This window comes from Stigmatopora nigra, chromosome 3 (assembly GCF_051989575.1).
Source record: "Stigmatopora nigra isolate UIUO_SnigA chromosome 3, RoL_Snig_1.1, whole genome shotgun sequence".
NCBI lineage: Eukaryota > Metazoa > Chordata > Actinopteri > Syngnathiformes > Syngnathidae > Stigmatopora > Stigmatopora nigra.
The window spans coordinates 2,103,354-2,129,949 of NC_135510.1; the positions used below are offsets into that span (position 1 = coordinate 2,103,354).

At 40.0% G+C, this 26,596-nt stretch overlaps 2 protein-coding genes across 8 annotated transcripts in view; one reads left to right on the plus strand and one right to left on the minus strand.

Annotated features, from left to right (window-relative positions):
- Positions 1-16,790, minus strand: part of LOC144194018 (uncharacterized) — a 29,928-nt gene extending 13,138 nt beyond the window's left edge. The window contains exons 1-13 of one of the 5 annotated variants that reach the window (XM_077712761.1): positions 16,625-16,790; positions 15,668-15,722; positions 14,507-14,636; positions 14,333-14,417; positions 13,519-13,670; positions 10,684-10,855; positions 9,132-9,216; positions 8,924-9,062; positions 8,766-8,849; positions 3,574-3,700; positions 3,132-3,220; positions 2,144-2,359; positions 1,633-1,722 (exon numbers count right to left, since the gene is read on the minus strand). In XM_077712761.1, coding sequence (XP_077568887.1) covers positions 1,633-1,722; positions 2,144-2,359; positions 3,132-3,220; positions 3,574-3,700; positions 8,766-8,849; positions 8,924-9,062; positions 9,132-9,216; positions 10,684-10,855; positions 13,519-13,670; positions 14,333-14,417; positions 14,507-14,636; positions 15,668-15,712 — 1,414 coding nt within the window. In that variant the 5' untranslated portion in view covers positions 15,713-15,722; positions 16,625-16,790. Of the gene's footprint in view, positions 1-1,632; positions 1,723-2,143; positions 2,360-3,131; positions 3,221-3,573; positions 3,701-8,765; positions 8,850-8,923; positions 9,063-9,131; positions 9,217-10,683; positions 10,856-13,518; positions 13,720-14,332; positions 14,418-14,506; positions 14,637-15,667; positions 15,723-15,992; positions 16,514-16,624 lie in introns of those variants that run through there. The other 4 variants (XM_077712762.1, XM_077712760.1, XM_077712763.1 and 1 more) reach the window with 4 other exon arrangements.
- On the plus strand, positions 16,093-25,293 carry LOC144194020 (TIMELESS-interacting protein-like). Of its 3 annotated transcripts, none has more exons than XM_077712768.1 (8): positions 16,093-16,154; positions 19,013-19,118; positions 19,200-19,293; positions 22,415-22,490; positions 23,106-23,228; positions 23,304-23,358; positions 23,439-23,633; positions 24,341-25,293. In XM_077712768.1, the coding sequence occupies exons 2-8, from the start codon at positions 19,025-19,027 to the stop codon at positions 24,571-24,573; spliced, it is 870 nt and encodes a 289-aa protein (XP_077568894.1). In that variant the 5' UTR covers positions 16,093-16,154; positions 19,013-19,024; the 3' UTR covers positions 24,574-25,293. The 3 variants fall into 3 exon arrangements, with proteins under 3 accessions (XP_077568894.1, XP_077568893.1, XP_077568892.1); XM_077712767.1 differs by lacking the exon at positions 16,093-16,154 and adding an exon at positions 16,190-16,447 and having other exon boundaries at positions 24,341-25,292; XM_077712766.1 differs by lacking the exon at positions 16,093-16,154 and adding an exon at positions 16,924-17,111 and having other exon boundaries at positions 24,341-25,291.
- Positions 25,294-26,596: the final 1,303 nt, after the last annotated feature.

Sequence of the window (26,596 nt, forward strand, 5' to 3'; positions counted from 1 at the left end):
CTTACAGGCAGTTCTTAATAAAATGTTCAAGACAATGGAATACTTACCAGCTGGCCCAGTTTATGTTCTCGATCCCCCTAAATTACCGATTGATCGGACGAAAAAAAAGTTTTACAGTAATCCCTCGAATATTGTGGATAATGTACACCAGACATGGCCGCGATAATCGAAAAACCGCCACGTAGGATCACCCATATTAATACAAAATACCATACATGTTTTCTCACCTATACAAAAAATATAAGTAGAGAAGTACAATTATCAATTAGTGTATTTATTCAAGATTACAGTTATAGGCTTATGAAAACAAACATATTACAGTGGTACATCGAGCGTGACCGGACATTTGGTCGCTGGTATTTTGGTCGCCAGTCGTTTGGATTCCCGGTCTTTTGGTCGCCGGTCTTTTGGTCCCCGGCCTTTTGGTCGCCGGCCTTTTGGTCGCCGGTCTTTTGGTTGCCGTTAGGGTTAGAGTTAGGGTTTAATATCTAAGTACATTGGACAACCAGAGCTCTAACCCTAACGGCGACCAACGGGGACTAAAGAGCAGCGACCAAAACACCAGCGAACAAACGTCCGAACACCACATCGAGATTTGAGCTTAATTCGTTTCAGGACTGAGCTCGTATTTCGAGATTCTCGTAACTCGTGCGAAATATGGACTGTATTTCTCTTATATTCTTTAATCCTTTAAGCTTTAGCAACTAGGATAGTTTGTATATGGCACTTCCCCTTATGTTGTTCTCACCTAAAGTTTGTCTCTGCCTACCTTCAATAAAACCCCTCCCACACAAAGGTAGGAGGTTGTATTTTGGCAGAGGGGAGTTGCAAGACGGACGTATGCTCTGTTCGTCCTCGCCCTCCTCCTTCGGAGGAGCGGAGTGGAGACAAGAGTCAATCAAGCGAGCAGCGGCCATCTTGGAAGCGACCTGCCATTTTACCACTCCTATCGGCCGATGGAGTTAAAACTATTCTGTTCTTGATGTCTCTCTGCTTGAAGATTATTTTGATGTTGGGAAATAGCCCTAACAACTCGAACGAACGTTTCCTTTTGAAATGAACTAAAAACAATGACTTTTTGCACCGGTGAATCGTAATATAACATAAACAAATTTAAATGAACTTGAATTACGATGCAGACACATTCAAAAATAAGTTTAATCTAACCTTACACTAAACTTAATTCTAATTAGACCAGACATGGCTACGATAATTGAAAAACTGCGAAGTAAGTTCACCACTATTAAAAATAAATAAATAAATAATTGGCTTCTGGTTATGAGTTTCAGCGTAGATTTCTACATTTTTATGACCTTTAAAAGAAAAAATATATTTTTTTCTTCAGTGCTGAATCCTAGTCGCAAGCTGAAGACGGGAGTTGCTTCCGCTTGTGAGTTACAGCATGGATTTTCACACTTTTATGAACTTAAGAAATAATAATAAAATAAATAAATAAAAGTTGAACCGCAAAATGGCGAGGGATTACTGTTTACACTAACTTTTCATTTAGAAGAATTCTGTCATTTTGTCATTATTTGTTTTAGTTGGGAATATTTTATCATTATCTTTTAAATGATTGTGCTGTAAGTAACTTCATAAATAAAGGCTTTTGATGTAATGTCTTAGTCATACCAGTAGCTTGGACTTGAATAACTGTACTGCTGCTTCCTGTGCTGTTGTGTTGGCATTCTCCCCTCTGTAAGCTCAGTTGGCAGCTGGTATCTGAGACAGGTGAGCAAAAACGTAGAATTACGCTGGAAGTTATGAAGCATTAACTTGGGGAACGGTCTCCAAACTATCCAAAAGGCCATAGTAAGTGTAGCTCTCGTTCCACCTGATTTAGCGTGGACAGTTAAAACAATCATGTTTCCGCTGAAACAAGGAGCACCTGATGGCGATCAACTGATTATTTATTTAAAACGTGTGCTCTCCATCAGTTTGGATGAAAACCTGCACCCACTGCATCCCTTGAGGGCCAGTTTCAACAGCCTTGAAGTAGAGGATTAGTAACAACATTGCTGCAAACCTTGATGAATCACCGTAAAACAAGAAAAAACTGTAGGAAGTCAACGGCATGAGGTGAGAGATTGACCAAGCACTTTTCTGTAATGATTAATGCAACACCAAAATGCAGGGAACTTACAGTGTTCAACAGGTTCTAGAAGAACTTTTTGAAATTCCTCCGAGATATGGTCTTCCTCATGAGTGGGAACATTGATGCTCAGCGCCTCTAGAGACTCTTGGATATTACCAAAACATGCTTCAGTCTCTATTTCCAGCACCAAACTTTTCAGGTTTATTAAATTCAAGGCTCTATTCAGTGGCTGGAAGTCAAAGGCTGCTTCCTCTAAATCAATTTCTGTCAGACAAAAAAAGAGTGAATTGTTGAGTTGTTTACATGGAGAACACTGATCTGGTTTGTTAGTTTAATGCATTATGTGCTCATGCATGCAGTTGAAAACCCCATACAGTAATTCACATTAAAATGATGGGAATAACATTTAGGACACCTGATGCAAGCATTAACCCTTTATAAAGCACTTATTGAACTCATTGGCTGCCACGGATGGCGCTAGAAAGAAGACATGTGAGGTAGGCTGATTGGACACTCTAGATTGCCCCTAAGTGTGAGTGTGGGCTTGAATGGTTGTTTGTCTCCTTGTGCCCTGCCATTGGCTGGGCACCAATTCAGGGTGTTCCCTGCCTCTGGCCCGAAGTCAACTGGGATAGGCTCCAGTCCCCCCTGCGGCCCTAGTGAGCATAAAGTCGTTCAGAAAATGAGATGTGATGAATACTAGTAGCATGTTTGCAAAATTGAATCATCTCGATGATTTAGATTAGAACAAATGATTAGAACTTGCAGCCAAGTCATGTGGTTTATAAATTTGTTGTTTCATGTTGATTCCATTAAACAAAAAAATAAAGTGACAATAAAGTACAGGAATTTAAAAAATATTAATGAACTTTTGCTTGTTTTAAAGTTGCTTATCCCCATTGTTCATGCAAATCGGTACAAAAATACATTGGGAGGGGTATGATTCGTATTTGGGGAGAAAACATTTGTTCAGTCAGTCATTAAGGCTTTACTCTAATTGAGGTTATTTATTTCATCAACAAGTTCTTGGGTATACCTTCAAACATCAAGTGTAGCAGATTGCCAGGATACTTTTCAGCCAACCAGACTGTAGATTCTAACTTATCCAAGTCTGACACCAAAGATCTAAAATTAATGGATAAAAGTCAGGAAAAATACAATTGCACAGCTATGAAAGTGATATACAGAAAGGTCACAGTGGCAAGTCAACTAATACAGGGGTTACTAAACTGATCCTCAAGGGCTGCTATGAGCTCAGTTTTTTTTCATCTAATTGATCAACATAAATCATAGTTTACCCAATGAGGGTTCTGCTAAAACAGGCAGCGCCTGTCTGCAATGAAGTATTACACTGTAGTGTCATAGCAGATTGGTGAAAAGGTGTTGACTTGTTTGGTTGGCACCTACTGCGTTCCTTTGTGGAACAGTTTGGAGACCCCTGCTCTAAAATAAAAATGGATTGCAGGATCCTCACGAACATTGTGCCTTGTGTAGACAATACTTCCTTCTGCAGATTACATACACTTGGACGGCAGCTATAGTAACTGCTGACGGCAGAAGATGGAATCAAAAGCACATCTAGTTTCGTGGGATGCATTATCCTTTCTAAAGGGAAAAAATAACATAAGACAACTGTGATGATGTGATTAGCTCAAGTATATATTTGAAAGCCACATACATACAGTATGTATACAGTGGTACCTCTAATTATGAATGCTTCTTCATACTGAATATTCCAAAACCCTTTGTTCCATGATACACAAAACTGTCTAAATTAGGAGACATCTATTTACATAATTTATTTACTGCGAGCCATATGATTGTTGCTGTGCAGAGAAGAGGAGAGACATTGAGTGTCTGGCTTATATGCGCATAAAAACACGACTTGCAAAAAACTGCAATTTGATGGCTGTTGACATGATGATGTCACGACAACAAAGTGGCGCCCATGCGTGCGCCGTGACGTCACGACGCAGGCGAACGTGGATACGGTAATTTATTTCAAAATATAGAAAAGATAAAGGAGCGAAGGATAAAGGAGCGAAATATCAATGAGCGGTGGTTCCTGCCTGGTGACCCTGCAGCTGATCCGTGCTCACCGTAGAAACAACCCAAAGGTCTTCCAACAGGCAGGATGGAAGATGGGCCTAACAGTACGGACCACATGGGATTGACTATGGCAACGGAAAATAAAACAAGCATATCAGAACTCCAGGTAAAAAAAAGATCCTCCGACAATGTGGTTGCAGATGTGTAAAGGCGACTACAAATCCACCAGGGGAATATGAAGTGCGATCAGAGAGGCCAACAGCGACCTTGCACCACGGCAGCGGGTGAGAAAAGAGGGACCAGGAGCCGGGTAGAAAAAAAAAAAAATGCCAAAGAACCCAATGTTGCTGAAAGCTGGGAAGGCGCAGAATAAGAAAACTCCTCGGCAGCGGCTGAGCCCCCACTCGAACACCAAAACCCAGCCCAAACCATCTTACACAGAACAGAGCCACAAGCAGAGACCAAGAAACCAGCTAGAAGGAATAAGATCAAATGGCCAAAATCAAACGAAGCAGAGACATGGCGCTCTATAGAAACAGACCTGATCAAGACCCCAGAGGAAAGGTTGGAGGGAGGTGTCGAAGCCGAGCTTAACCTGTTTGGGGATGTCATATAACAGACCTGCAGAGACAGATTTGGCGAAATTCCCTTCGAGCAGAAGACCACCCCAAAAGACAGGGGGCGGAGGGAAAAGTAGATCGCCCAATTCGTGCAAAGACTCCAACAACTCCGCAAGAACTGGAGGAAGGCAACCAAACCAGGGAAAGAGGCCTGAAAGTCCTGTGGGAAGAAGTCAGGCAAAGATTATCCAGATTTCGCAAAACTGCATTTGGAAGAAGAAAGTATGAGCCAGCTTCTACAATGAACCCTTCAACCACACCAGACAACTGCTGGGGGAGAAGAAATCCAGCAAGCTCGACACCACCCAGGAGCTAACTAAGAGATGTCCCACATACCCCGGCCCTCACGACCGACAGAAAAGTTTCACATCATGCCCACCAAGCTCAGCGAAGTTAGGCCAGCAGTGAAAAAGGGAAGGTCCTCATCAGCACCGGGCCCCAATGGAGTCCCCAACAAGTTATATAAAAACTGGCCTAGATATTAGAGCTACTCTGGTACCTAATGAGAAATGCCTGGAAGAAGCAGCTCATTCCATCGGAGTAGCAAAGGGATGTAGTGGTCTTCATCCCGAAGGAAGCAAATTCCAGAGAAGGATAGGCCAATTCAGTAGCATCACCTTGCTGAACATAGAGGGGAAGATCTTCCTTCTAGAGAATGGCTACCTCGATACCAACTGCCAAAAAGCAGGAATCACGGGCTGTCCAGGGTGCGTGCTCAACTATTACACTTTTGCTCATTACGATTATTAGTTTCACATCATTATATATCTACTTGCAATGAAGAAAACGCTTGCTTTACTATTAAACTTAGTTTCATATTGTTATATGTTTGCTTGCAGCGAAGTAAATGCTTTGCTCCTGAGAACCTTAGTTAGACTAAACAAAGAGAAGCCAAAAAGCCTTGGACTGCTTGGAGTGGATTGAACAAAGAAGATTCAAAACACCTTGGGATGCACATGACTGTCAGACCTTCACCTGTTTTTAATATATCGACGTCTCATTTCTGTTTCCTACCCCTGCCCTGAGAGTTAAGACGTCCATTGTAACAAGGGTCCTTGAAGTTAATAAAGAACAACAAAAAAGGCTTGTGAGGGCAGAACGGAGCGGAGACTTGGCACCACCGGTTCGTTCTCCTTGCAAGAATCCAGAAGATTTTCTTTTCTCTTTATTTTATGTGTGCATTTGGGAATGCCTATTGGTGAACGTATCAGTACATAGAGCATTCTGCCATGATCTGGGCCCAGATCCAGTAGGCCAGGCGGGAGAAGACCAACCTGAACGTCATTTGGCTCGATCTCGCCAATGCGCATGGATTCGTCCAACACCTGCAGATCAGTTTCGCCTTGGAGTTCTTCCATATGTCTCCCTGCATCAAGTAGCTGGTAGCAATGTACTTCAGCGACATGCAGATGTCCTTTGCCCTCCAGGAATTTATCACTGGGTGGCAGCAGCTAGAAGTGGGAATTACAATGGGGTGCGCCATAGCTCCAATCCTCTTTGTGGCAGCCTTTGAGGTCATCCTCAATGGATCAAGACAAATGGTTGGAGGAATCAAATTACCATCTGGCCAGAGATTACCCCCATTGAGTAGCTACATGAATGGCGTCACCAGCCTCCTTCAGACAGCACCATGCACATCTCGGCTGCTGAAGAGGATGGATGAGTTGACATCGTGGGCCAGGATGAAGATCAAACCCTCCAAATCCCATAGTCTGTCACTCAGAAGAGGAGTCAGAAACAACAACACCACTTGTGTCGTCGGGGGAGAAAAAAAAACCTCTCTTCTCTGTGCAACCCATAAAAAGTTTAGGAAGGCAGTACACCGCAGAGCTGTCTGATAAACAGATGGAGAAGACCATCATGAGACAACTTACTGATAGCCTGTCAATGATTGACCAGAGCCAACTCCTCGCAAGGTTCAAGGTCTGGTGCTACCAGTTCATACTATACGGAAGGGTAAGGTGGTCCTTGAAAATGAGCAAGATCTCATTATCTCATCTACAATGAAAAACTACTATTTCATTCATTAAAAAGTGGGTAGGTGCCTTTCCGAAACTGGCTTCTTTGGAAGGAATGCACTGCACTGCCACTGCAGTCTATCAGTCTGGGCGACAGCCAAGAGAAGTCTAAGCTGCTTCTGACCTAAGAGAGTCCACTGACCAGTCAGTAATGCACACCAACATCAAGTTCCCACTGGCTGGAGGGGGAACACCCAGGCCGAGTTTGACCAAGGCATCAATAGACTTCAGCATCAGGAGATCATGGGCAGAGTCTGGGCAGGAAGAGCAGGGATAGGATGGGTAGAAGCACCACGATTCCGGTCCAGAGCTAATTGTAAGGAGAGGAAGGAGATGGTGGTGGCAGAGGTAGCACTATAAGATGAAGGCCGTGCCGCAGGGCCGACAAGGAGCCTGGACAACCTGGGACTGAGTTATCAATCGGAACATCAGTTGGTCCGACCAGGTGGAAGATCCCGCAGAGCAGTTGAAAATCACCACTCGCAGATATCCACGCCAAATTAGTCATAGAATGGGGGGCAAAGAGATACACTAAGGGCCTTTTCCCATGGTCAGGGGTGGCACATGAGGGTTGACCTCAACAGGCAGCTCCGATTTCCCACGTAGATCATCACCACATCACTCCGCCCAGACATTGTGGTATTGTCCTCCAAGGCAAGAGCAATGCACCTCATAGAACTAACAGTACCATCAGAGGAGGGGTTGAGGCCGCCTTTGAGCCAAACAATGCCTAATACTTGGAGCTGGCAGCTGATTGCCAAGAAAATAGCTGGAAGTGCACCATCTACCCAGTCGAGGTTTCCTGCCAAGGATACTTCGGGCTGTCAACAACACGCCTCCTGGGCGACGCAGATGTGTCTGGACGCAGCCTGAGGAAGGACAGAAAAGGGCAATGTGAGATGTTCCAGAATTAAAGGAGTGAGACATGAATGAACGATGGTTCCTGGCTGATGACCCTGTAGCTGACCCGTGGCCACTGGAGGAGGTGTGACAGGCAGCAATGCCAAGCAGGAAATAACACCTACCTGTAAATCAACTCAACTTTTCAAGGTAGAAGTGCAAACATTACTGGTGGTGCAGGAATCAAGCTCAGTCAACTACAGCACCAAGGTGAGTGGGGGAGACTTTTTGCACCGGCAAATTGTAATATTACATAAACAAATTTAAATGAACTTGGATTGCGATGCAAACACACTTATAAATAAGTTTAATCTAACTTTACACTAAACTTAATACTCATTTTGTTTTACATTTTGATACCTTTCTTTTAGCGGCCGGGTTGACTCTGTTTGCCCCGCCTCCACCCTGAGTTTCAGATTTAGTTTTTGTATTCCCTTCAAAATATTCCAAAATATTATGCATACAAATGTCCTCACAACGCGACCACTTGTCAACGAGTAGTATATATAACTCGTGTATGGCCTCGCCATTCGCAATGACTGACGGGGAAAAAACAAACACTGAAAAAATGCAACACTCCGACCAGTGCTCACAGAGACTTTACAAAGAGGGAGTTGCGACCACAGACATTACACGAGGGTGTTACGGGGAGACAGACAGTGGCCATGATGTTCTGATGAGCAGCATCTCGCGTCCGCTGTCTGCTTGTATATCAAAATTAGTCTCGTATCTCAAGATAAATATCTCCCCAAAATTTAACTCGTATCTCGAATTTCTTGTATGTCGGGCCACTTGTATGTCGAGGTACCACTGTATAACTCTATACTTTTCAAAAGTAACCTGAACAACACTGTTCATAAGTACAATTGTTTTATTAAAATTACTGCACTACTGGTCACTCAATATTGTGTGTCTCTTCTCTGCATCATGTGCACGGCTGGTGTTGCTCAGCGCTACATCAACACAGGTACACAGATTACATTGTTCAATGGTTTTCTGTAGGTTTTCTGACCTGTTTGTAGATTTTGTAAACAGTGGCTTGTTTGTTGTAATGTGAGAGTGATTTGAATTTTGCTACTCAACCTGGAAAATTGTCTTCGGTCCAATCATCTTTGCTGATTTTCTCTACCGAAGAAAACTGTGAAATCTCCACTAATGCCGGATCATCTAAAAGACAAAACATTGTCATTTGTATATTTCCTAATAAACACATCTTTAAAACTCAATAGCCTTTCTTATACTTTTAAAAAGGTCTTGTAAATTAAGAAAATGTTCATCCAGCTGTTCAGCACCAACGTTCAGAAGATGACGAATGCTTGAAATACTGCCTGTATGATCTGCAGTCGTCTTGGGTAACAGAAGCTCGGGTAACAGCAAAGACTATCAAGGGTAAATAATGTTTTTCAGTTATTCAGGCAAGAGAATAAAATCTTTAAACTTTTATTTTACTTCAGTTGGTGACTCTTCGGAAAATTTCTCTGTGTTACACACAACGTGCTCTACATCGTTGAGCCAGCCATTAGGTGCACAGTAGCTGCAAATGTTGACAATAAACAAGCAATTAAAACGCTAGTAATGTGGTGTGTGTGTGTATGTGTATGTGTGTGTATATATGTGTATATATATATATATATATATATATATATATATATATATATATATATATATATATATATATATATATATATATATATATATATATATATATATATATATATATATATATATATACATATATATACATATATATACATATATATACATATATATACATATATATACATATATATACATATATATACATATATATATATATATATATATATATATATATATATATATATATATATATATATATATATATATATATATATATATATATATATATATATATATATATATATATATATATATATATATATATATATATATATATATATATATATATATATATATATATATATATATATATATATATATATATATATATATATATATATATATATATATATATATATATATATCTCTGCTGGCCTAAGCAATATCTGAATCATAAATTATTTTTTGTCCATGAATACTTATTAAATCATTCCAAATTGTCTGTTAGCTTTCTCTCATTGCTTTCCCCCTGGTTGCACTGCTTGTGTTTTCATATTGAAGCATTTAACCAATCAAATTTCAGCCATTATTTGTTGCCAGGGTCAAAAATCTGCCTCAAGGCCTTCACAATCAGTTCTGCAGGCTCTACTACATTAAAAAAGCGTCAATAAGACTGTTGTTTTAACCAATCAGAATTTGATTTGGTGACACCAAGGCCTTCTTGCAGGCGTAGGGATACGTCATTGCCTTCTCGCAGGCGTAGGGATACGTCATTGCCTTCTCGCAGGCGTAGGGATACGTCATCGCTTTCACCAACTAGGATTGGCTAGTGATAGATAGGGATAGACTAGCCAGAGCTACCAAACTGTATCTGGAGTGAGCTGCACGAGCAAATATATGGTTGTGTTGATTTAAAAGCGGTTTTGTCAACCCACAATGGCTGAAGGAGGAGAAGAAACGATTTTTTTGCAGATTTACTGTGAAAGCCACTATATCTATATTAATTCCCAGAGTCATCTGGGATAGGCTCCAGCACCCCCTGCAACCCTAGTGAGGATAAAGGGGTTTGGAAAATAAGAGAGAATTCATTTTCATTAGCCATGTGCCCCAAAATGAAAGGTAATTTCTCTGCAGGCTGGCCTTTAGCTATACGACGTATTGGTACACCCAGTATCAATGTATCAAATATGCATATTTCCTTTAACGCTCAAAATTCTTCTGAAAAATAAACACAGGATGCACTAAGTAGTAAACAGTAGTAATTGATGTTACATATGCTTTGTTGAGTACACAGTATTTTAGTGGTGTGAATTTTACTGGTTATATCATACATAAAGAATTACATTACTATATCAGAATAAATGACCAAGCTCCCTTTAAGACCTGGCGTGAGTACTTTTACCTTTCGTGGCATCCTAATATTGTTTGCTGTGTGACCAAGACTTCACTCAAGGTAATAAGCGGGTCGACCACCAGTATGGTCTTCAGCCGGGACAGCATGTGCTTCAGGGAGGGCAAATGATTGAATCGTGGCAGAAAATTGGTAGCTATGATTTCTTCCGGCAGGAACATATCTGCCAAATTCAAATAGATTATTTTTACTGAGTGCCATTGACAATGACAGACGTCCACTTATGTATTATTACTCTTTTTATCCATTTGCTTTGAATTTAAATGAGTTTGTCACAGTAGAAGTGAAGCACACACATTTCTCAAATGTTGGTTTATGACACCAAACAAAAGAAATCTACCAAATGATCTAGTGCTTTAAAAAAACATTTAACAGGAAATCAAGTTTTGTTTATTTTATTACATTATTTTTCATACCTTGGAAACCATTTTAATTTGTGTTCCCTGAATTATTTTTTTATTTTTAACTTTGAATCGGTCCTTTTTTTTTAAACTTTTAGGAAATCCTTTCTCGATATTAATGTAGCTGACTGGAGCTAATTTGGACACTCTTTGCTCTCATTAGCCCTTGCCAAAGTGGGTGTGTCATTGTGAAGCTTGATGGCTTGGGCGATGTGTGGTGACACTGAGACATGGGCACAAATCTTCCTAAGACGTTAAACTGCTTTTCAAAATCATTCAAAAATAAAATATTGACTCAGTTTGCGGGCGGCCAGGCGGATGAGTGGTTAGCGGGTCAGCCTCACAGTGGGGGACCCGGGTTCCAATCCAGGTCAGTCCACCTGTGTGGAGTTTGCATGTTCTCTCCGCGCCTGTGTGGGTTTTCTCCGGGTACTCTGGTTTCCTCCCACATTCCAAAGACATGCATGGTAGGCTGATTTGACAATCTAAATTGCCCCCAGGGTATGAGTGTGTGTGTGAATGGTTGATGCGGCGGCCCAGGTTTGGCCGCCACTTTGACACTTTAAACTGTCTGTGGAGGATGTGTTGGGAAAATAACTGCACCCACAGTGACCCAATGCAGCACCTTTTTACTACTCCAGTGTCTTATAGGTACAATCAGTTGATTGCAATCAGGTGCACCCTGATTCAATAAAAATCTGTTTGTGCTGCATCGGTTGGAATAAAGACCAGGACACACTGTGGAATAGTTGGCCACCTCAGGGCTATACTGTTTGTCAAATAATCTTCAGTAAACAAAAAAAATGTCAATACGTGTCATAGCTTTCAACCGTGTCACAGCCTTGAATCTGTGTCACAGCCTTCATCGGTGTCAAAGCCCTGCAGTATCTTTGTCATAGAGAATTTGTATGTCCTTTGTCATTGAGAATTTTTATGTCACGCAATCTTGCCCTAATTAAACAGTTCATGGAGAAGGAATGTCGTTGGAGATTGCAAAACGGAGAAAATCGAAGATTGACCGGAGTCTTACGCACTCTGTTTGTTCCCCCTCCGTGCTCTCCTTCCGCACACGTGTCAAAATTTCACTCATCTGCCTTGGTGTGCTTACTTGTGTTCGACCTTGTGAATGTTCATCATGGACCGGACACTATTCTCTCACCACCCGCAACGCCTACAGTAATACCTTGAGATATAAGCTTAATACATTCCGGGACCGAGTTCGTATGTCGATTTAATTGTATCTCAAATTGATTTTATCCATAGAAATGAACGAAATACAAATTAATTCATTCCCACCCTTCAGAAAAAACACCAAAAAAAAACAGGATATTACAATGGAAAAATATATTTATATTGGTTCTATTCACCATCTACTAACATAGTAACAAATAAAGATCTAGTGGTTATGATGTTCAACACTAAAATGTGACATTATTCAGTACAACACAGTCTGTGGCGTGGAAAGAGAGAGAGACACTTTGGACAGCAACGCGCTCGTAACATACCAAACATAAATTTACCATAAATTAACTTTTTGATACAGACACACTTAAAAATACATTTTAATCTTGCCTTACAATAAACTTAATTCTAATTTATTTATTTTTTTACTTTCCTTCCGGCTGTGCTTTTTTTTTGCCTCCCTTCCACCTTCACTTTTAGCCAGTGTTTTTAAAAGGAACCTATCTAGGGTTGTTTGCTTTTGTCTACCCTTCAAAATATTACAAAAACGACACACAAATGTCCTCACAATAGGATAACATACGACCACTAGGTAACTTGTCCAGGTGCTTGCTCCTCTCATATTAACGAGCCAGCTCCATCACGCGTACACCACTCTCAATTTTTTAAAATTATTTTGTGCTTAATATCGATTGTCATCATACGCCTTTTCTTTGCACTACCATTCATTGGACCCGCTTGCTTTGGACCAATTGTTATTCCCTTAATTCTGCACTGACAAACACAAAAAAAAACACGAATTATAACACTCCGTCCACTGCTTGTAGATATCTTTACACAAGGGAGATTCAGTGAGAAAGACGCGCCGTTATCATTAGCGGTCTCTCACATCTCGGCCACCTGGCTGACTCATATGATCGTATCTCACAATTTGTCACAATTTTACTCGTATCTCAACCCTTATGTTTGGGAACTCGTGTGCCAAGGTATTACTGTATTTTCATTTTCCTCTGCTTTTCTATGTCAATCTCGTGATTGAACTAGTGCGATCGCTCTTGACAGATTTCCATCATCATGAGAGAGCAACGTTGAACTTTTCTCTCATTTTGACTTATTTTATGCATAAAACTGTTCAAAATATTTGAAAATTACTTTACCGCCTCTTTAATTTGGTGTATTTCTGAGTAAAAACATTAAAGAATTCTAATGCAGATATCAAAAGGAGTATTTAATCAATTATTACCCTTGTTTCTTTTTGCAGGCTCCGTCTGCACATTCAATTGGAAAAAGGACTCCATACACGACCCATCACTCCAGTGGAGAAGTTTTGTTAATTCCTCAGGAAAGGTCCTTGGGCTCTCCATTTTGTACTTTATACTCCCAGGGACATCAAGTCTAGAGTGGAGCAAAACTGGCCTTCTAAAAATAACTGCAAACAAAGGTCCTTGAACACATACCATACACAAACATTGAATTAAAACATACCTACACAGGGAAATAATTATTTTGTCAGCCACCAATTGTTTAAATTCTCCTGCTTAAAAAAATGAGAGCCCCACAATTTTCATGATGGCACACAGCAAAAACTGCTGGCATCCGTTAAATTCTGACAGGTAGTTCTACTTTGTAGTTATGTTACATCATCCTCATAAATAAAAACATTTAAAAGTAAAACTGAATTTTAAGCTTTAAATAAATGTATGTTAAATTTTAAATCCTTTTTAATTGGTATTTGTGATATTTTATGACATTTAAGATACATTTTAGACATTTGAAGCCATGAAATTCAAATTATTAGATTTAAGATTTTTTTTTTTTTATTAGATTTTTTGTTAGTCTTTTCAAGACCCTGCTGATTCCCTGCTTTGATTAGCAGTAGATCACTGAAAAATAAATAAATAAATACAAATAAAGATTGGAATTTAAAAAGGCCACCCACAAGCTAGATATGTTGAAGGAAAGATATTCATGAAAGTTTAAGACGTGACAACAAATCCCATTTCTATTACATGGTTTTATAGGTTTTCATGACAGCCTCTGATTTAAAAGATTCCTACGTTTCTGTGGAGTTGTTGTGTTGTGTTATTCGTCTGAAGTCATCCAAAACAGAAGCACTGAGGGTGCAGATGGAGAATGGCTTCTCTAAACATAAAAAACACACACAATTACAGGATATATTTTTAATGATTCTTATGTGATCAAACTTCTGTGAAAACATATTGTAAGTGTACCTGTGACCCATGACATCCTGTAGGCAACATTCCCCGGGGGGCAACTGTGAAGATAATGGTCTTCTCTGAAAGTTAACTTGGGTGTGGGTAGTGCCAACAAATTCTTCGTCACTTTTATACTGTTGCTGGCCTGAAAGCAAATTTTATATTGATTCATTTTCTGAACCTGGGTGCTGGAGCCTAACCCAGCTGACTTGGGGCACCTGGCGGGGACACCCTAAATTGGTGGCCAGCCAATCGCAGGGCACGAAGAGACAGAAAAGCATTCACCACCACGCTCATACCTAAGGGCAATTTAGAGAGTTCAACCAGTCTACATGCATGTTTTTGGGATGAGGGAGCAAACTGTAGTACCCGGTGAAAACTCACACAAGGCATCACACCCTCGAGCCCAGAACAGTGAGGCCAGTGCGCGAACTACTCAGTTCACCGAGCTGTTATTCATTCATTCATTCATTCTTTTTCTGAACCGCTTTATCCTCACAACTGTCACGGGGGGTGCTGGACCTATCCCAGCTGACTTTCGGGCAGGGGGTACCCCGAATCGCTGGCCAGCCGATCGCAGGGCACAAGGAAACAGATTCATTCACGCTCACACTCATAACAAAGGCCAATTTAGAGTGTCCAACCAGCGATGCATGTCTTTGAAATGTGGGAGGAAACACACGCAGGCCCGGGGAGAACACGCAAACTCCACACAGGTGAACCGGCCCGAATTTGAGCCCAGGAGCCCTGAATTCTGAGATCGAGGCACTAAACGCTCAACCGCCAGGCCACTCAAGGCCCAATTTAAAATTAATTTATCTCATCTAATTTCCTGAACCGCTTTATCCTCACTAGGGTCGCTGGAGCCTACCCCAGCTCACTTCGGGTCAGAGGCGGAGGACAGCCTAAATTGGTGGCCAGCCAATTGCAAAGTACAAGGCGACAAATAAGCATCCACACTCATACTCGTGGCTAGGGGAAATTTAGAGTGTCCAATCATGTGGGAGGAAACCGGAGTACCCAGAGTAAACCCTCCGAGGGAGAACATGCAAACTCCACACAGGTGGACCGACTGTGAGCCCGACCCGTTAACCACTTGGCCCGACATATTATATTAATTACTTCTTAAATACGTGTACATGATTGTTCTTAAAAGTATTGTCAATATAAACCCACCTCGAAGACATAGTCTATTGCTTTAAACCTGACAGAGGGGAACATCGTGTCGTATCTGTAAAAAAAAATAAGAAACAAAAAACACAAGGGGTTAAACATTTAACATTTATAGTAAAACTTTTTTTTTGCTTTGTTGTGTGTCTTCTCGTTGGAAAAGATTTCGTTCATATAGTGTTGCAGGCTTAAGGTAAACTTAAGCAAAACACCGAATTTGACAGAAGTAGCTAACATTTGTTTTCGATTGTCCGAAGTACTCTATGCTTTCTAAACGACCGAAAAATGTTTTTTATATGACAATTCAAGCAAATAAAACTCAGGAAAATACCTTTTTTGTGTTATGCATCAAAGTGGCAACAACCTGTGGTCACACCAGACCTCAAATGAAAAGACCAGTTCAAGACTGAGGCCAATCCAGCGGACGTTCGTGTTTTTGTGGTCCAATGAGCGGACGCAAAAATTAGCCGTCCAGCGTACTCTAAGCAATACGGTAAGCAACTCAAAACATCCTCGGCGAGTGGCGAGCAGTGCCTGGATTTATATTTTTTTATGTGCCAAAAAAATAAAATTTCTCCCCAAGTAAATCACTTTTAATTTACTACTTTCATCGATAGTTACTATTGTCACGGTATATCAGCAAAAATTATCCTCAATCTTATGTATTTTTATAGCGGTGCGTACGGCAATATCGATAAAGGATGACATGCACATGCGTAGATATACATAAAGTAAATATCGTGGAAGCAAGCATGGAGGAGCCACGAGTAAGAAACGAGTTACCGGGTAAGTAAACAGTGCGTAAACATGCGTCGTACGGTGTTTGTGCGTTTCTGGGGGGTTTTGTATGGGGAATCATAATCATTTATAAGGGCAGTTATCGGCAGAGGTTGACAGGTATGCCACTAGGAAAATGGCGGAAAACAGAAGAAGAAGGTCAAAGTGCGAGTCCATTCAGCCTACCATGCTTGTTTGTGAAATGTGGGAGGAAACCGGAGTACCCGGAGGAAACTCACGCAGGCCTGGGAAGAACATGTAAACTCTACATAGGGGGACCGAACTCGAGTTGAACTTAGGACCCCACAGCGCTAACCACAATCAGCTTGGCTGGCCGTGGCGCTCATGTGAAAATAAAACTTGCTCAGTGAATTGAACGGCAGAGAGCACCAGGAAAGTTATTTTTGAATTTTGTACTTTATTTATTCATTTATTCATTTATTTTTAAATTATAGAAATGCAATCCGCGGGTGACATTACGTCGTGACGCTTATTTGAGAATTAAACGAGCTATATAGCAAACGGCTCTGTTGCAAAATGGCCGACAAATGACAATGTCTGTCTTTGTTGACTCACAGAAGATCAGTTATCTTGGTCCATATATAAATATATATGAAATTGATGTTCAGTTCTTCAACTTACTTTCCTGCTTATCTTGACTCTTTCTATATTGGTAAGATGCATATCTTCTTTTCCATAAATTTGTGTTGACTTGGAAATACTCATGGGTTTAATGCATTAGGTTACAATCGAAGCATGTTGATTAAGCTACTTTTTTTTTTTGGAAAGAAACATGTTTAACCTTAACATAATGTTACCGGATTAATTTAGCGCTTTGACACTCTAATTCTAGCGTTGCATTATTGTTATTACTAAGTACAACAACTGAGTGGTGAAACGATTTATATTTTGTCTTTACACGAAGTGTAATTCAAAGTTTATATCGTCCTCCTTTGGTTCCCGCCATGCTTGCCGGAAGTATAGGCTTTTCTTTTATAATGTTCAATTGTATTTAACTTGTTTGGATATATTCTAATCACAATTTTATGCATTTTATTACACTAAATTATGTTTCCAGAATGCTGCAATATCTTTTATTTATTCATTCATTAATTTTCTGAAACGCTTTTTCCTCGTTACGGTTGCGAGGGCTGCTGGGGCCTTATCCCAGCTGACTCCGGGCCACAGGTAGGGGGGCACCCTGAATTGGTGGCCAGCCGATCGCAGGGCACAATGAGTCGGACAACCATGCACACTCACCCATACCTAGGGGCAATTTAAAGTGTCCAATCGGTTTACATTGATGTTTTTGGATGGGAGAAAACCCACGCAGGGCCGTGGAGAACATGCAAACTCCACACAGGTGGGTCGACCTGGATTTAAACCCAGGATCCCAGAGCTGTGAGGCCGACGTGCTAACCACTCATCCACCAGGTTGCCTCATTTTATTTATTATATTATTTATTTCTACACCAATTTGTAATTGAACACACTTAACAATTGTGCATTGAATGTACACGTTAAATATATAAAAATAAAGACACAGAGGAACCTGACATCTTGGCAAAAGAAACTAGTCCCAGTCAAAATTGTATTCATTTTTCATTGTTGCACAAGAAATATGCTACTTTTCACATTTCAAGTCAGAAGACGAGATTGAAATGCCAAGGTAGTGGTGTGGACAGAGCTGTCAGAAGTCAAAACAAGTCTGAAAGTCTTCCGGATCTTACGAAGGGAGCGTCGTGTACCACACTTTCAGAAGTCGATGTTTTTGGATCTTTTTCAAAACGATTTTGAGAAGTCCAACTGGAGAGAAGACCAACCTTCCCGTTGTTTATCACAGTTGCAAGCAGATGTACTAAAAAATTTTTTTTAATGTTAATAAGCTGAGTAAATCAAAGCCTTCTTCATTGCGATCAAATGATAACAGTGTGAGACTAATAAGCTTCATTGCGAGCAAATATGTAATAATGTAAGACTAATAACCCTAATATATTCGTTTGGACAACAGAGCAGTCTCTATGACAATGACCAAACTTTGGGCAATGTCTGATTAATCAGTGTCAAGTCTCTATGACAATGACCGAACCTTGGGCAAAGTCTGATTAATCCGTGTCAAGTCTCCATGACAACGACCAAACTTTGGGCAAAGTCTGATGAATCAGCGTCAAGTCTCCATGACAACGACCAAACTTTGGGTAAAGTCTGATTAATCAGTGTCAAGTTTCTTTGACAACAATTTTTCTATACCTACAAAAGCTGATACAATATGAACAATCAATTCCAAAGCGATTTTTGTCATCTTATCTTACAATCTTATCTTACACTTATAAGAAGAATAAGTTTCCGTTCCATATGTTGTGAATAAATCTTTTAGCATGGCGACGTGTTTAGCATTTATCAGTTACCAGTACCAGTGCAATCCTTAGTGTGATTTGAGAAAAACTGAAAAAAGTATTTATACCAATTTTTAGTCAGAAATTATGGGTGGTATACACGGGTGCATATTATACTCGAATAAATACGGGAAATCTATTTATGTGGGTGGAATTTTAACAGTGGTATTTTATTCAGGGTCTCAACAACATGTTTAACACTCATCAAAATGGCCGCTCTGAGGTCTTTTCTCCCCTGCCTCCACCACTTTCTCCGGGCAAGAGAGGGGACGAATTTGGGAATGGTGAGAAGTAGCATACAGTTGCAGTTTCAAATCCAAAAGATGGCACACCGTAATGCTCATGTTATTTTGTTCTTTCAACAGATGAGAACCATGGTGAGGAGTCCAAGCTAGCTGAGGTTCCTCCTGCCAAAAGAAGAGTAGTTAGGAGGCCACAGCCAAAGCTCGACTCACAAAGGTTATATAAATCCTTGTTAATAATGTGGTGGTAATATGTCTTAAATGTGAGTAAAGCTAATATTTCTAGATAAGTCGGCATACTTTAACATTACCTCAACAACAGTAAAGTCTGATAAATATGAAAAAGTATCAAAGTCCAATTTGTTCTAACATTCATTGGAATATCTTGACGAAAGAATATTTGAACTTGTAGTTTAACTTTCTTCTCAATTTTTATCTGGGATATATTCAGTTTATTTCTTATTGATTTGAATGGAAATGTCATTAAATATCTGTGTTTTAAGTTGTTCATTTACATTTTAAAAAGACACTTTTGGGACAGTGTTTTCTAATTAAAATACAACAAATTGTTTAACTTTTAAATGCAATGGCCTATTTTGGCAGTTTTTAAAAATCATTCATTTTTATAAACAGATAAATATGATTTTACTGTAACACACCACATGTCCATGTTAGTCTTTAAAAAAGGACAAAAATCACCAAATTTGTATTAAAAAAATGTTTATTATAATAAAATTGACAAAGAAGCTTAGCTAACTTTTGGTAACTTGAAAAAGTGAACAGCGTGCACATGAAAATAAAAATTGAAACAAAGTAATGCCACATATATAGTACAAATATTAACTTTTTTTTAATTAAAATATTTTAAGAGACGGATAATGGTTGACGAGAAAATTAGGAACTCCAAGGTAACATGGGGAAGAAAGCAGGGGATACCCCAGGGGCGGAAAAACGACAGGTAAATACAATGAGCAACCACTCGGCAGGAGAGACGGGGGAAGAAAGCATAACAAAACTAACCAACCTAACAGTACCCCATCCCAAAGGAACAAATCCCAGACATCCCAAAACCGAATGTCAATGACTAAAAACTCCACCAGGCATATTTTCTACAAACTTTCCATTGACAATTGTCATAAAATAAACATTTGAAGAAAGTTTAAATTCCGTACTTTGGATACAGCTTCACAGTACAGAGTTACCTCGAGGTATGTCAATTTACTCATAACTCAAACGAACGTTTCCCATAGACATGAACTAAAAACAAATTAATTTGTTCCAACCCTATGAAAAAACACCCATAGCACGATATTTGATTGGAAAAACATTTTTCTTTGTTCTTATTCACCATCTAATAACAAAGTAACAAATAAGAAGTGGTTTGATAGTACTAAAATGTGTTTAATGGTGCTAAAATTACACTGATTTTGAGGAAGGGAGGGAGGGAAGGACGGAGAAAGGGGGGACTTTTTGCATGGAAACGCGCTCGTACCATAACAAACACATTTACAGTTGTGGTCAAAAGTTTACATACACTTGTGAAAAACATAATGTCATGGCTCTCTTGAGTTTCCAGTTATTTCTACAACTTTGATTTTTCTCTGATAGAGTGATTGGAACGAATACTTCTTTGTCACAAAAACATTCACAAAGTTTGGTTCTTTTGTGACTTTATTATGGGTTAACAGAAAAAGTTATCAAATCTGCTAGGTCAAAATATACATTCAGCAACACAAATTAGAAATTTTGGTGACTTAAAGTTGTGTCAGTGAAATGAGCTTCATAGCATCTTAACTTGTGAGTGATTATGAGTTACTAGAGCTGGTGACTTCTGAGTCCATTTAAATAGAGCTCATTGGATGTAAATGCTACAATGGGAAAGTCAAAGGAGCTCAGCGTGGATCTAAAAGAGTGAATCCTTGTCTTGAACAAGTCAGGAAAGTCACTTGAAGCCATTTCAAAGCAGCTGCAGGCCCCAAGAGCAACTGTGCAAACAATTGTTTGCAAGTATAAAGTGCACGGCACTATTTTGTCACTGCCGCGATCAGGAAGAAAATGCAAGCTATCACCTGCTGCTGAGAGAAAATTGGTCAGGAGGGTGAAGAATCAACCCGGAATCGCCAAAAAGCAGATCTGCCAATTATTAGAAGCAGCTGGAATACGAGTGTCAGTGTCCACAGTCAAGCGTGTTTTGCATCTCCATGGACTGAGAGGCTCCCGTGCAAGAAGGAAGCCCTTGCTCCAAAAGCGGGACCTTAAGGTTCGACTGAAGTTTGCTGCTAATCACATGGACAAAGATAAGACTTTCTGGAGGAAAGTTCTGTGATCAGACGAAACAAAAATCAAGCTTTTTGGCCACAATGCCCAGCAATATGTTTGGTGGAGAAAAGATGAGCATTCATCCCCATCCACACCCTGCCAACCATCAAGAACGGTGGTGGTAGTATTATGCTGTGGGGATGTTTTGCTAACATTGGAATTGGTGCTTTACAGAGAGTAAATGGGATAAAGGAGGAGGAGTACCTTAAAATTCTTCAAGATAACCTGAAGTCATCAGCCCAAAGATTGGGTCTTGGGTGCAATTGGGTGTTCCAACAGGCCAATGACCCCAAACAGACAGCAATAAATGTCCTTCCCAAAGTCCTGTCTTGAACTCCATTGAGAACTTGTGGACCATACTGAAGAAACAAGTCCATGTCAGAAAGCCAACAAATTTAACCGAACTGCACCAATTCTATCAAGGGAAGTGGTCGAAGATTCAACCAGAAGTTTGTGGATAGCTACCAAAAGCGCCTAATTGGAGTGAAAATGGCCAAGGGATTGTCAGAAAGCCATCAAATTTAACCAAACTGCACCAATTCTATAAAGAGAAGTGGTCAAAATATTCAACCAAAAGTTTGTGGATAGCTACCAAAAGCGCCGAATTGGAGTGAAAATGGCCAAGGGACATGTTACCAAATATTAGCGCTGCTGTATGTAAATTTTTGACCCAGCAGATTTGATCATTTTTTTCTGTTCGCCCATAATAAAGTCATAAAAGAACCGAACTTCAAGAATGTTTCTTTTGACAAAGAAGTATCTGTTTTCTGACCAATCAGCCTACCCTACCATGCATGTTTTTGGAATGTGGGAGGAAACTGGAGTTCCTGGAGAAAACCCACACAGGCCCGTGGAAAACATGAAAACTCCACATAGGTGGACCGACGTGGATTTGAACCCAGGACAACAGACCTCTGAGGCCGACGCGCTAACCATCCAAGCCGCTGGGCTGCTGTTACATGTACTATACAAATATCACTGGACATTCTAAGAGACAAGGCGTTATGTTTTGCCCTCAGGTTGACGTCTGAAAAAGGACTTCCAGCTCTTCGAACACTGTTTGACAACGTCTCTTTTAAAGGCAAGGGACATGAGGTAAGAGGTTACTCCAATGAACAAAAACTTGAGCTTCATGTGTTTAAACCCTAGTACACAAATACAATTATCAAGAAATGTAATTCTTAAATATTAGTTATAAATGTGTAATAACATGTTTAGGGCCATACCTTTTGAAGTATCCCACGATGGAATGGTTGGTCAGAAGCGTTGCCTCCTCTCCCGGCACTTTTGTCCAGCTCCGAAACTCTGGTGGCACCGAGGTGTTGCTCCTTCTTCTTCGTATCGTAACAGCTAGTCCCATGTGTGTGACAGCGTAGGCATGGCTGGCTGGTTCCAAAAAAGAAGTAGCCAAAAGAAGCCAGGCTAACAGAACAATAAAATTGTAAAAACAACAGAAATATTAAAATGTAATTTAAAAAAAGATAGAAGGGCTGTAAAACATGAAAAACAAGTGTACAGAGCTACTGCCACTGGCTCCCGCTTGAACGGCGCCATCTTGGAAGGATATAGAAGATAACATACACATACATAGTGATAGATCGAGATCTATATCGATATCTAGATCGAGATCGATATCTAGATATAGATATAATATGTAGATTTATCTATAAATATAAATACATATATATCCTATTTTCACAAAAAAAACAGGCAGAGGACGTGCGTCTACTCATGCAGAAGATGGAGAACTGGGCACACAGGTTGTATCCCAAACTTCAGTTGGAAGATTTCATCGACAAAGTGGAGAAGCTGGGTGCCAAGAAGGAGGTGCAGGTAAAGATACAGATAAACATTCAACCCCTTCACATGCTGTATTTGGAGTTGTTTGATTCATTTGTCCTTTGGCAGACATGTCTCAAACGGATACGCCTGGACATGCCGTTGACACACGAAGACTTTGCCCGTATGCCTTTTCATTTGCAAGAAATATATTTTCATTTTAACTCATCCTTTGGAAACAAATGATTTGTCCTTTCCTGCCAGAGGGTCCGGCCAAAGATGACATCTTGGTAGATTCCGATCCATTTACCAGTCAAAGTTTCCACAGTGACCTGCCCGACCCTGTCCACTCCACCCCAGCCGCCCCCACTCTCACAGGCGATCAGCGTCAACGAATGGAGCTGAACAGGCAACGGGCTTTGGATAGGAGAACAGCCCGCCTGCAGCAACAGCTAACCAGTAAGTGGTTCTTCATATCAAATTTGTCGTATTATAAAACAAATGCCCATATTGTCTGGAATATAAGTCATACATTTCTTCATAGTTTGGCTTTTTTCTCTCAGACCACAGACGACCTATCATGTTTTGTTTTAGGCTATACAGCAATTCCTCGAATATCGCGGCTTCACTACATCGCAGATTTTATTTTCTGGGGGAATATATTTTTTGTTTTTTTTGTAAATTCATAAAAATGGGAAAATCCACGCTGAAACTTGCAAGAAGAAGCCACTGCCCTGTCTTCCGCTTGCTACTAGGACTCAGCACTGAAGTACAATTCTTTTCTTTAAAAATTTAAATAGGGGTCACCCTACTTTGCGGTTTTTCGTTTATCACGGCCATGTCGTTGTTATCTGTTACCTGTTGTTATCTGCAAAACTGTTAAAAGATTCCTATTTCTCCTACAGTTCTCCATTTTATTATAATAACTTTAAGGAATGTTTGTTCTTGGTTTCTAATCAAATTAAAAATTCCCCTGCAAAAAATGCGACTTAAACTCCACTTTATCTTAAATGTTGTTTTTTCCTTTTCATTGTGTATTTTTGGGTTGCTGTAAGAATAGATTTGGAGTCATCCTGCTCCCATTGTACTTTTGCTAACTGTAGGTGGTTCTGGTGCATTAGGAAAACTCAATTGTGAATGACATCCAATATATTGTGATCCCTCAGATTCGCAGACAGCAGACTCCTCATTGCAAAAGGACAAATCCCCCATCAACATCTCGGAGCATGCTGTCATTCATTCCAACGAACAGGGGGAGGAGGAGGTGCCAGCCAACCATGTTTCATCCCTGCCTTCAGGCAATGCCTCCGAGTCCTGTACAGTTTTGTGCGAGGAAGCTGACACAGTCTCAATAGCCCCAATGACCAGCAGCAACAATCAGGATGCTAATAACTGCTGAGAAAACTTAACATCATTGCTGACTTTCGTTTCTTCTAATCTTTGCATTCAAATTCCAGTATCTTTTTCACTTGATTTTGGTACATGTAACAGTTTGGATCTTGAGTGATAAATGCTCACATTTGGCAGTGCCTGTCCTTAAGTGCTTTTTAAAAAAAATTGCCACAGATCAAAGTCTGTTTTCCATGTCTCCCTCCGTCAACACACCTGAATCAAATGATCAACTCATCAGCAAGCTATCCAGAAGCTTGATAAGGATCCCAGTTTGGGTGTGTAGGGGGAAGGAGACATGGAAATAAGACTTGATAGGGGCCGTCGAGGACTGGCAGCCATTATTGGGTTTGTCAAAAGCTTTTAGTGTTCGTTTACTGTATCACACTTGTGTCAATATGTACAGACTATGCAGGCATTAAAATATGTCAAATAAATATTGATGTTAAATCTATCATTCTAAAAGCAAATACCACTTATTGTTAGTGTAAAAAATCCAGAGAAAAGGAGTACTGATATGTTTCAACCATTTGTTAAAGTGACTTTTGCTCGCTGATTTGAAGTAATTGGGAAGCTTTATTTTGTCACTTTTTAGGAAATTAATTGGTTGCAGAACTTGTTTTATAACTTGGATTTTATGTCAGTGGCTTAGTATTTCATATGTAACTTCTGAATTTCATTCCACGGTCCTCAAAAAAAATTACCTTCTAAACCCTTTAAAATTGTATTGAAGATGTGAGAAACGGAAAAAGGACAAGACAATTAATTATTAATGTATTAAAAATAATTTTATAATAAGCTAATGTTAGTCAATATAAAAAGCACGAACATGTGCACATCTAAACAATCTCAAATTATGAATTCCTAAACTATTAGCATCGGTGCAGAGTTGCTCGGACGTTTGGTCGCCAGTCAAACGGCGACAGAGTTTACTGTTGAAACCAGCTCTCAAAATTATATTCATGAGAGAGAGTTTAATATCTAAGAGAGAGATTAATATCTAAGTACTGTTGAAACCAGCTCTCAAACTTAGATTCATGAGAGAGTTTATTATCTAAATATCTGCTCTTTTCAACAGTACTTAGATATTAAACTCTCATGAATCAACAGTAGATATTTAGATACTAAATTCTCATGAATGTAATTTTGAGAGCTGGTTTCAACAGTACTTAGATATTAAACTCTCTCTTAGATATTAAACTCCCATGAATAGAATTATGAGAAATGGTTTCAACAGTAAAATCTCACCATTTTGACCGGCGACCAAAAGACTGGCGACCAAACGTCCGGTCACGGGGTGCGAGTGATTAGGGCATCGGCCCTACAGCTCTGGGGTCCCGGGTTCAAATCCAGGTCATGTCCACCTGTGTGGAGTTTGCATGTTCTCCTGTGTGGGTTTCCTCCGGGTACTCTGGTTTCCTCCCACATTCCAAAAGCATGCATGGTAGGCTGATTGGCCACTCTAAATTGCCCCTAAGTATATGTGTGAGTGTGCATGGTTGTCCGTCTCCTTGTAGCCTGCGATCAGCTGACCACCGATTCGTGGTCTTCCCCCCGCTCCTGGCCCGGAGTCAGATGGGATAGGCTCCAGTAACCCCTCCCCCCATGAGGATAAAGCGGTTCAGAAAATGAGATGAAATGATGAAAAAGTTAGCATTAAATAGAACTAAAAAGAAGTCACGTGAGCGGTAAAACCAGGATGTGTCCGTAGCGATTTTGGTGCAATAATAGCATGAGATACGCAGGTATCAAGGCTGATATTTTAATACTACATACAATATATACAAAAATATGTCAAATATCGTTTGTTTGTTCAGAATATCTTTAACCCCAATGAGTCAGTTCGTTCGCTTTCCTATAGTCGCCAAGACCTAATCTCTGCCATCACTAGAAGGCTTCAGGTTGGTGAGAATATACTTTCACAAGTATGACATTCTCCATTTAAAGTAGATGAAGTGTGAAAATGTGCTGTGAGTAACATAGTTTTTGGATTTGTTGTTTTTGTATTGGGTTTCCTTGCAGGGAAGTCTTAA

Coding starts and splice junctions, on each gene's coding strand:
- LOC144194020 (XM_077712768.1), top strand. CDS start 19,025: ATGTTTAACACTCATCAAAATGGCCGCTCTGAGGTCTTTTCTCCCCTG. Junction 19,119..19,199: donor AGGGGACGAATTTGGGAATG/GTGAGAAGTAGC, acceptor TTCTTTCAACAG/ATGAGAACCATGGTGAGGAG. Junction 23,359..23,438: donor GACACACGAAGACTTTGCCC/GTATGCCTTTTC, acceptor CTTTCCTGCCAG/AGGGTCCGGCCAAAGATGAC.